Raw genomic sequence first — 10,958 nt, 5'->3', positions numbered from 1 at the left:
GTACAGTCCTGTAGTTCTTGTCCTGCCTCTTGTTTACCACTGGGATGTTTCATAGCTCATAATTCAATAAAGCACAGAGCGTTTTCTCATTTCCCAGTGGAGGGTGCGACTTCTGCAACCCTATCCCAAATATTCCAATCACCTTATTTCCCTCTTTATCCCTGAAACTGACTTCGTCATTGTCAGGTAGAAACCTTGAAGGAAGCAATCCTTTTAATAGTCCATTGCAAGTCAGTCAAAGATCAGCTGAGACGTTCTACTTTTACAGAGCTGCTTGGCTCCTCAGTCTGGGCATGAATAAGTAACAAGAAGCACAGTGTAACATCTTCATGGAAAAGAACAGATAGACGCTCCTTGTAATAAGAGAAGTATACAGTCTACAGGATGGATCCGATTCATCCACAATCAGCTGATAACTGCAGTATGCATATGCGGGAGGTGGATTACACAGGACACCATTACAGAGACACTATTACACAGTATCAGAAGCTGGGGGATCATACTCCTGGCTCGGCTCAGCTATACCTTGGAGAAGAATCGGTTGAAGGACAAGGAGATCTATATTTTTCCAATCAGCCCACGTACTTTCTAACTTCAGAAAAGTCTGAGCAGTGCAGGCACCTTGCACAGGATCTAGGCGAGGAGCAGAGGTTTGGAGGTGGAGTGAAAGTACAAGCTGAGTCTGGGACTTGTAATTTAAAGGAGAGTTCATCAGAAATGTCAAGCAAAGAGTGTATCCAAAGAAGAAAATGGAAGCTAGAAGAAAGGAGTTCCAGTTGGGATGTGCTGGACTCCGGGGACATACCAGATGAGCTACTTCAAGACAATAGGGGTGGAATGGTGGAAGTACTGGAGAAGACAGACGACAATCAACACAAACAGATGAACGTTATTCTGTATAAGATGGAAGAAGATGAGTCCAGACTCTGGAGTGAAGGACACAACCTCTCCAGGTATTCTGGGCACATCACCACTAACTCCAATAAATCTAGGGAAGGAGATGACAGGATGAAGAAGGTAAAACTGTACCGGAGGGCACAAAGTGAGAACTTGGTCTCATATCTTCAGGGCAGCATCAGGGCATTGACTCGTTCTGCCTCAGAAAGCAGTGATGGCCACAGACAAGTCACCAGGCTATCACTCCAGGGAATGGGAAGATCACACAGTACTGACCACTTACTGGAAGGTGTGGGGAAGAGGGTAAGTAGCGTCCATGCCTTAATGTGCACAAGTGTTCACGTCCAAGCTCAGGAGATCACCAAAAATAGCAATAACAAGGAGAGTCTTCCCAGGAGCCGGGGGCCACCCAAGCGCATATACCAGCTTGATGCAATGTGCAAGGAGAACCTCAGCGATACTGGAGAAGAAGACACGCTGTACACACATGAAGACTCTGGACCTGATGGAGCTGTGGAGGAGGTCACTTCATGGAACATAGGAGCATCGCAAAATGCAAAGCCCCCGCAAGACACTCCTCCCAGTCCCTGTACTGAGGTGTTTCAAGGGGTCTTCTCAAAGGAAAACTACTCCCAGACAAAGAACTCTTCTAAAGAGAGGAAGCACAAGCAAAGTGACATAGAAGAAGACAAGGTCCTCTCAGTAGCAGATGCCCGCAGAGCCTTTGAGGTTTCAAGCTCTTCTGAACGCAAAGCAGTAGCTTGCCACTCAAAAAGGGGTAAGTGCATTCTCTTCTAATGGGTGATATTTATTTAAGGTGAATCTGTTTTCTGCCCCATAAATGGAAATAAGAGTATTCATCTTTGCCGGTTGTCTGCAGTGTAATGAAATACATTAGTGAGGGCAAGCCCAGAAAATACCAATGATCGCTGCATTATCTCATCTAGCTCCAGACATATTTGCATGCAGACACTTGTATGAATTTTATATTTAATGCTCCTACTAGTGAAGTTAAACCTTGCCATTTGTGGTAATATGTGCTTGTGCCAACTACATATATACTAAGGTGCACCAAACAATGCTGCAATTGTAAAGAAATCCCATGGAAGAGGCGTTATCTGCAGTTTCATACATAACTAGGAATGGAGCTCCTAATCTTAAATATAATGATAAAAGACAACTTCTTCAAATAATGCACCTGAAAATGCCATTGGCTTCTTTCTTAAGGAACTTACAAAAATAATAATATAAGTTTTAAAGGGTTAATATTGTACAGAACAAATATACAATAATGTGCAGTTTGCTTTAATGAATCTTATAGTGTCCAAGAGCAGACTAATAAAAGTAAAAATAATTTTTATATATATATATATATATATATATATATATAAAATTGTTTTTACTATTGAGGAAAAAGAATCTAAAAATAAAAACAAAAAAATCACATTGTATGTGACGCGCCCCCTGGGCCTGTGTTGTGCAGGGGAACCCGGAACCGGGCCTGTTGTAGAATGCTGGGGGTTGTAGCCTCCGTGTGGCGGAGACCCGGTCCGTGCCCAGGGTGGTCAAACCAGTGGCAGTCTTAATGTATAGCAAATGTCCGACTACGCCACCCGTGGATTGCGGTCAGTGGGGACCGCCGCTGCGCTGCCGACCGCTGAGGCTGATGTTGTTTGCGCAGCCGAGTATGGGATAACTCCCCACGGGAGAAGTATTGCCTCAGGGCAGCTAATGTGAGAGATGATGGGAGTGATGGTGTGAGGGTCCCAGTGCTAATGGTGCTGGTGCGGCAAGGAATCACAGAGACGTGAGGTGCAGTTCAGGGTCTTTACTGATGGTACAAGGCAGACCCTCCCGGGAGTACTGGCTAGTATAAGGGGCCTGGTCAGTCTGCGAGCAAGCAGGAGTTCCCCTGGCCAGGTAGAGTTGTAGGCCTCCCTGTTTATCTGCACTCTTCCTGGCTACCTTGCTGTCAGCGGTTACAAGTAGCCCACGTCCCTGAGTATACCGTGTGGTGCTCACCCGTATGGCTGGTGACTTGGGGCCTTCTGTTAGCCTCCGCCCCTGGATGGTGGTGCTGGTCCCTTCTTTGTGACTGAGCCTCCGGGCTTCTATGGCCAGAGGACCTGGAATCCCCTGCCGGCTGGTTTCTGCTGCTGGGTATATATCAGTCCCCACAGCCTCGGACTCCTGTGTCCGGTTTTAGTAACTTCAGCCAGGACGAGCTATATCTCTGCTCACAGCCCCTGGCCTTCTGCCTCTGCTCCTACAGAGCTCCTGATGTATCTTTTCCTGTGTCTGGAACTTTACTCAAGGCTCTGACTGCTCTGCTTGTTCTGCAGGCTCTGTCTAGCCTAATCCCGCCCCAGACCCAGTTTATAAGGGCAGATTCCTCCCCTCCCAGGTCTGGGTGGGCAATGTTGCATGCTTAGGGCTCCTGACCAGAGAAACCTCCCACTTGCTCTCAGACATAATATCTCTATTACTGTGGCAACCAGACCCCTGGGGTGTCACATTCCCCACTAGTAAATTTCAGTACTCCGGGACTAAAAACATTTTTAAAACATAAATACAGGGTATAACAATAACACAATAACATATTTACAAGAAGCTTTAGTTCTTTAAAGGTCATGGCGTGTCCGCAACCGGGTGTCCATATCACCCAAGGTGAAGTTTTTGAAACAAGAGGGTGTCCATGTCACCCAAGGTGAAACTTTAAGCGAAGTAGGGGACCTGTCCAAAGCAAACCCCTTGCGTTGGCCGTGGGCATGGCTGCAAGGGTAGACTAACTACTTTGGGCCGCAAGGAGGCCACGCCAGACAGGTTTTCTCTTCCGCGGCCGTCTTCGCAAGAGGCACCAAGGTGCAACTATCTACAAAACTGTTCCGGTTATCCAGCGTCCATGACCTGTTAGTCCATAAAAATCTGCAGGGTAACTGAGAAACATAATTAATAACAGGCAACAAACATAAACCATAAACAGTTAACAGATAAATTCACAGTGCATTAGTTTAGATTCTCCAGCGAGCGGGCATCTGACCTCTAGTGACTCTAGTGGACCTACGGAGCTCACTAACTGGTTCTGCACTACAGGGTGTAGGAGGTGTTATGGGTAAAGCTGGGCAGCTGTCTGCGCACTCTTTGGCTCACTAGGGGCACGGCAGGCTCACTACTAGCAGAGGGTTGATCCTCCTGTACTGCTGGTGTGGACTCTTCTGCCTTTTGGGCCGGCTGCTCTTCCAGCTCTACCGGTTCCTCTGTAGGCACTTGCGGGGCTGGCTGGTGAAAGGTGAGGACGGGTACCACGACAGCGCCGTTTACTTGTGTCCAAGACCGGGGGAAGTCTCCGAGTACGGTACTGATCATTTCTTCCCTTTCCTCTGCGGGTTGAGGGTTTCCTTGATCTTCTTCAGGGCTTTGCAGCTGCTCGGGACACTTCTTCAGGTGGTCTCTGGAGACAATGGCTGTGGTTTCTCCTCCATCCTTACTGATTACGCAGATTTTTGGGTTCTCATGGCTTGATGGCAGTACGGTGTACGGGTCCTTCTCCCACTGGTCGTCCAACTTGTGGAGCCGCCTCTTCCTCTTCAAGACCTGCTCTCCAGGTACCAGGGGAACAGCGGGAGCATACTGGTTATAAGCCTTCTCTTGCCTTTCTCTAGCTTGAGACAGACTTCGCTCGACGCTCTCCTGTACTTTCCGATACTGCTGCTGCCGTTCTGTATCCCAGTCTGCCTCTGGCGAGGTGTCCTCAGGCGTCAGGACTCCCATATCCAGGTCAATAAGCAGCTTACCAGGTCTTGCTCTCATTAGGTAAGCCGGGGTACAGTTGGTGGAACCTACAGGGATGTGGTTATACAGGTCCACCAGATCGGGCAGTTTCTCAGGCCACAGACTGCGTTCTTCCAGGGGCAATGTTTTTAGCAGATCTATCACCACCTGGTTCATCTTCTCGCAGAGTCCATTGGTTTGAGGGTGATAGGGCGTTGTTCTTATCTTCTTGCAGCCATACAGGTTGCAGAACTCCTGGAAGACCTCCGCTTCGAAGGCTGGTCCTTGGTCTGTCAACACTTGGTCCGGGTACCCGTGTGGACGGCAGAAGTGCTGCTGGAAGGCTCTAGCTGCTGTTTGAGCCGTTAAGTCCTTGACCGGGACCACCACCAGGAACCGGGAGTAATGATCTACGATTGTGAGGGCGTAGACATACCCAGATCTGCTTGGAGCCAGTTTCACATGTTCCAGGGCTACCAGTTCCAGTGGCTGTCTGGTGATGATGGGCTGCAGGGGAGTCTTCTGGCTGGCTCGGTCTTTTCTTCTCAGGTTGCACGGGCCACAGTCTCTGCACCACCTCTCGATGGCTCCTCTCATGTCTACCCAGTAGAACCGTTCACGCAACAAGAACTCCAGCTTCTTCCATCCGAAATGCCCTGCTCCGTTGTGGTATGCCTCCAGAACCATAGCCGCGTCTCGTCTTGGGACCACTACCTGCCAGGTCAACTCATGTGTTCGAGAGTTAACCATTCTCCGGCACAGCTTCTCCCTGTAGAGGAACAGCTTACTTTTCTCCTTCCACAGTTGCTTGGTCTCCTCCGGAGCATCTGGGTCAAGACGGGCATCGGCCTGGGTCAGCATTTCCTTCACCAAATGGACTGCGGGATCACTGTCTTGCGTCTCCGCCCAGTTGTAGTGGGGCAAGGGATTGAACGTCACGGAGCGCCTGTCCTTCACACGGTGGGAATACAGGGTAATCCCATGACGGTGGAACGCAGGGAGCTCAACTTCTTCCAGATCTTCTGGATCTTCCCCTACGTCCGGTAAGTTCGGCATTCTAGACAGGGCATTCGCGTTGGCATTTGAGCGTCCTGCCCGGTATTTGATGGTGAATTCAAAGTTGGACAGGCGGGCCATCCATCTTTGTTCCAGGGCACCGAGCCTTGCAGTGTCCAGGTGTGTCAACGGGTTGTTATCCGTGTACACGGTGAATTTGGAGGAGGCAAGGTAATGCTTGAAACGTTCGGTCACTGCCCACACCACTGTCAGGAACTCCAGCTTGAATGAGCTATAATTCTCAGGGTTCCTCTCCGTGGGCCGTAGCTTTCGGCTGGCGTAAGTGATTACCCGTTCTTTCCCTTGCTGGATCTGGGACAGTACGGCTCCTAGCCCGATGTTGCTTGCGTCCGTGTGGAGGATAAAGGGCTGGCTGTAGTCTGGATATGCCAGGATTTCATCCCCCGTGAGGGCCATCTTCAGCTGGCAGAAGGACTCCTCTTCCAGCTTTTCCCACCTAAAGGGCGGCTTCTGGTTTTTGGCTTTCCGAGATTGACCTATCAGGAGGTCCTGCATAGGGGCTGCCATTTTGGTGAAACCGGGAATGAATCTTCGGTAGTAGCCTACCAACCCGAGGAACTGCCGCACTTCCTTTATGCTGGAGGGTCTTGGCCAGTCCTTAATCACGGTGATCTTATCAGGGTCGGGAGCCACTCCGTCAGCACTCACCACGTGTCCCAGGTACTGCACCTTTGGTTTCAGGAGGTGACACTTGGAGGGTTTCACCTTTAGGCCGTAGTTTGCCAGAGCTTCAAACACTTCTGCCAGGTGTTTCAGGTGGTCCTCGTAGGTCTTGGAATAGACGATGACATCGTCCAGGTATAACAGGACCGTCTCGAAGTTCCGGTGTCCCAGACAGCATTCCATCAACCGTTGGAAGGTTCCTGGTGCGTTGCAGAGCCCGAACGGCATACAGTTAAATTCGCTGAGACCCATCGGGGTGGTGAATGCGGTCTTCTCCCGGTCCGCCTCTGCTACAGGAACCTGCCAGTACCCGCTAGTGAGATCCAAAGTAGAGAAGAAGTTAGCAGATTTTAATGCAGCTAAGGACTCTTCTATCCTTGGTAACGGGTACGCATCTTTGTGTGTAATACGGTTGACCATCCTGTAGTCTACACACATTCTCATGGTGTTGTCTTTCTTTTTCACTAAGACTAGTGGAGCTGCCCAGGGGCTACAGCTGTTCCTGATTACCCCAGCCTCCTTCATGTCTCTAAGCATCCCCTTGGCGTGTTGGTAGTGTGCTGGGGGTACGGGTCGGTATCTCTCCTTTATGGGAGAATGGTCTCCCGTGGGGATGTGGTGTTCTACCCCCTTTACTCGCCAGAAGTCTAGCGGGTGTTTACTAAACACTCTCTCGTACTCTCGAACCACCCGATAGACTCCCTGTTTCTGGTGTGAGGGAGTGGAGTCAGTACCCAAATGCAGTTGCTGACACCAGTCCTCCATTGGTTTCTTAGAGCCGTTACCTTCCTCTGGTTGAGATGGAGGCAAGGGTTCCACGGCCTGTACAGAATTCTGGTTTATGGTGAACAATTTGGCTAGCGTGGCATACCGGGGCAGGTATACTTCTCTCTCCCCGATATTTATGATGCGAACGGGCACCCTCCCATGGCGTACATTGACCACCCCCCGTGCTGTCAAAATGGTGGGCCTACTGTCTGAGTAGACGGGTTCTACCATTGCTTGGTAGTCTCTACCTCTTAGACCAATAGCTGCCCGGCACCAAATCATCATCTCACTTTTTGGGGGCATGGCAATAGGGAACGGGTCACACATTCTCACGCTACCTATCTCACCACCAGATAGTTCCACTTGTTGCCGCTTCATCAGTGCCCGGATCTCTTTTTGGAGCACACGCTACTGGCCGGAACTGGCGTTCTTGGCAACCTGCTGTAAAATGAGAATCACCTCTGCAAGACAATTTTCAATCACATTAGTTCCCAAGGTTATTCTAGGGTGACTCTCATGACGGTCTATGTCCACTATAATCAGTCCTTGTGCCGCCAGTTCGACTTTACCGATCTTAATGGTCACCTCTTTGAATCCCACCTGCGGCACGGGCTGACCATTGCTGGCGATGATACTCAGGTCGTCATCTGGGTAGCGGGTTATGTCCGAGTCATTCCAGTATTGTTTAAAGAGCACGTACGGGATGGTGGTCACCTGTGACCCAGTGTCTAGTAGGGCACTCATAGGAATGCCATCCAGTACCACAGGCAAGATTGGACGTCCCCCTATGTATTTATCATGCCAGTTTGATGGGCCTGATGGTCTTATGCCTGGGGGTTGGCCCTCTACCCCAGGTTGTGCCCGTTGAAATGACAGTACCTTGCCACATGTCCGGGTTGATTGCAGCGGCGGCAGATGGGTCGTCCGTCCTCGTTGTATCTGTCGCTGGGTCTTCCTCTGGCCGGTGGGGTCCTCCTCAGTCGGCGCCACGGGACGTCCTCCGGTCCGGATGCCAGCTGGATCTTTCCTGGAGAAGAGACCTGTAAAGACTGCACAGTTCTGGTTAGCGCGGCAACGCTCTTAGTCAGCTCTTGGACCTGATGGTGCAGGTCTGTAGCCGGGTCACTGTTTAAAGCCTGCGCATCAGCTCCCACAGGCCCTGCAGACAAGGGCGCCGTCTCCTGGTGGTAAGTGATAGCAGGGCGCCTGTGGGTCACAGCGCCACCTGGTGCCGGTTCTCGGAGCACCCGGATGGCTCTGTCCTTGAACTGTGCAAAGTCCAGGTCAGGGTCCTGTAAGGCCATTGCCCGCAACTGGGTTCGGTGGGCATTGCACAGTAGACCCTCAATAAATTGTTCAGTCAACAGCTTATCTTCATTTCCCACGCTGTCAGGGTCTGCCTGCTTAATGGCTCTCAGGGCCTCTTGTAGGTTTAGAGCATAGTCTCTTATACTCTCATGTGCCCGCTGTTTACACCCGTAAAATCTGAGCTTTATTTCGGCTGAGGTGCGGGTATCAAATGTGTCTTTCAGCTGGGCTAGTATTTCTCTGACAGTCCTCTTCCTCCCAGGTGGCCAGGACTTTACCTCCCTTTGGGCTGCCCCGATTAATTGGGCCACCAGGATGCTCACTTTTTGCTCTTCTGTGAGGGGGTACACCTGGAAGAGGCTATCCAGTCTTTCTCTAAAGTCATTTAGAGTATGTGACTCCCCTGAGTACTGGGGTAGCCAGGTTGCCCCCGGGATATAGGGCATGGTGAATGGCATGACTGCTGCAGCGGTTGCGCTGGCGGTGGCAGTGGAGCTCCCCTCGGTATCCGGCATCCTCCTCCCCCCTAGTGGACCGTGGCCTACCTTGCGATGCTCTTCTTCCGTAGGCCGCGGCTCCGCAGTCGATCGTCGGGGTTGAGGACCTGGCGTCGCGCTCCGATGACGTCAGCGTCGCTCTTCCTCCCTTCCAGGACCTTGCGCAGCGTCAGAGCGTGGGGCGGAGCTTTGGATCTCGCGCGCTTTTGGCGTCCACGCCCCTCTTCTTCCCGTGCGGCGTCCCGAAGATGGCGTCGAAGGCGGGAAGCAGCTGCGGATGGCGGTAAGAAGGCAGAAGACGGCGGGAAACGGTTTAAGATGGCGTCTGATGGCGGGAATCGGCTCCGGATGGCGGGAAACTTCACCACAGGTAAGTATAAAAGTCTCTTTTTCAGGCACGCAGTACCCGGTGGTTGCGGGCACGAAATCCTGCCGACTACGCCAAAGTTGACGCGCCCCCTGGGCCTGTGTTGTGCAGGGGAACCCGGAACCGGGCCTGTTGTAGAATGCTGGGGGTTGTAGTCTCCGTGTGGCGGTGACCCGGTCCGTGCCCAGGGTGGTCAAACCAGTGGCAGTCTTAATGTATAGCAAATGTCCGACTACGCCACCCGAGGATTGCGGTCAGTGGGGACCGCCGCTGCGCTGCCGACCGCTGAGGCTGATGTTGTTTGCGCAGCCGAGTATGGGATAACTCCCCACGGGAGAAGTATTGCCTCAGGGCAGCTAATGTGAGAGATGATGGGAGTGATGGTGTGAGGGTCCCAGTGCTAATGGTGCTGGTGCGGCAAGGAATCACAGAGACGTGAGGTGCAGTTCAGGGTCTTTACTGATGGTACAAGGCAGACCCTCCCGGGAGTACTGGCTAGTATAAGGGGCCTGGTCAGTCTGCGAGCAAGCAGGAGTTCCCCTGGCCAGGTGGAGTTGTAGGCCTCCCTGTTTATCTGCACTCTTCCTGGCTACCTTGCTGTCAGCGGTTACAAGTAGCCCACGTCCCTGAGTATACCGTGTGGTGCTCACCCGTATGGCTGGTGACTTGGGGCCTTCTGTTAGCCTCCGCTCCTGGATGGCGGCGCTGGTCCCTTCTTTGTGACTGAGCCTCCGGGCTTCTATGGCCAGAGGACCTGGAATCCCCTGCCGGCTGGTTTCTGCTGCTGGGTATATATCAGTCCCCACAGCCTCGGACTCCTGTGTCCGGTTTTAGTAACTTCAGCCAGGGCGAGCTATATCTCTGCTCACAGCCCCTGGCCTTCTGCCTCTGCTCCTACAGAGCTCCTGATGTATCTTTTCCTGTGTCTGGAACTTTACTCCAGGCTCTGACTGCTCTGCTTGTTCTGCAGGCTCTGTCTAACCTAATCCCGCCCCAGACCCAGTTTATAAGGGCAGATTCCTCCCCTCCCAGGTCTGGGTGGGCCGTGTTGCATGCTTAGGGCTCCTGACCAGAGAAACCTCCCACTTGCTCTCAGACATAATATCTCTATTACTGTGGCAACCAGACCCCTGGGGTGTCACATATGATTTTTACATACTTAAATTGCATTTCATTGCATGAAATAAGTATTGGATACAATAGAAAAACAGAATTTACTATTTGCTACAGAAACCTTTGTTTCCAATTACAGAGGTCAGACGTTTACTGTAGTTCTTGACCAAGTTTGTGCACACTGCAGCAGGGATTTGGGCCCACTCCTGCATATAGATCTTCTCCAGATCTTTCAGGTTTAGGGGCTGTCACTGGGCAACATTGAGTTTCAGCTCCCTCCAAAGATTTTCTATTAGGTTTGCTGAGGTCTAGAGACTGGCTAGGCCACTCCAGGACCTTGAAATGCTTCTTACGGAGCCACTCCTTAGTTGCCCTGGCTGTGTGTTTCGGGTCGGTCATTGTCATGCTGGAAGACCGAGCCACGACCCATCTTCAATGCTTTTACTGAGGGAACGAGGTTGTTAGCCAAAATCTCGAAGTACATGACCCCATCCATC

The 10,958-nt window shown here is 51.5% G+C and overlaps 1 protein-coding gene across 1 annotated transcript in view; it reads left to right on the top strand.

Annotated features, from left to right (window-relative positions):
* Positions 1-275: 275 nt before the first annotated feature.
* Positions 276-10,958, top strand: part of CORO1C (coronin 1C) — a 110,726-nt gene continuing 100,043 nt past the window's right edge. Inside the window, exon 1 of the mRNA XM_073672381.1 lies at positions 276-1,675. Within this exon, the coding sequence (XP_073528482.1) occupies positions 385-1,675 (1,291 nt within the window). The 5' untranslated portion in view covers positions 276-384. The remainder of the gene's footprint in view (positions 1,676-10,958) is intronic.

Source organism: Phyllobates terribilis, unplaced genomic scaffold (assembly GCF_046119375.1).
Source record: "Phyllobates terribilis strain yellow unplaced genomic scaffold, ASM4611937v1 Scaffold_1__5_contigs__length_1240528914, whole genome shotgun sequence".
In the NCBI taxonomy this organism is placed as follows: Eukaryota; Metazoa; Chordata; class Amphibia; order Anura; family Dendrobatidae; genus Phyllobates; species Phyllobates terribilis.
Note: the sequence above shows the minus strand (reverse complement) of the source record. Positions and strands in the feature narration are given on the sequence as shown.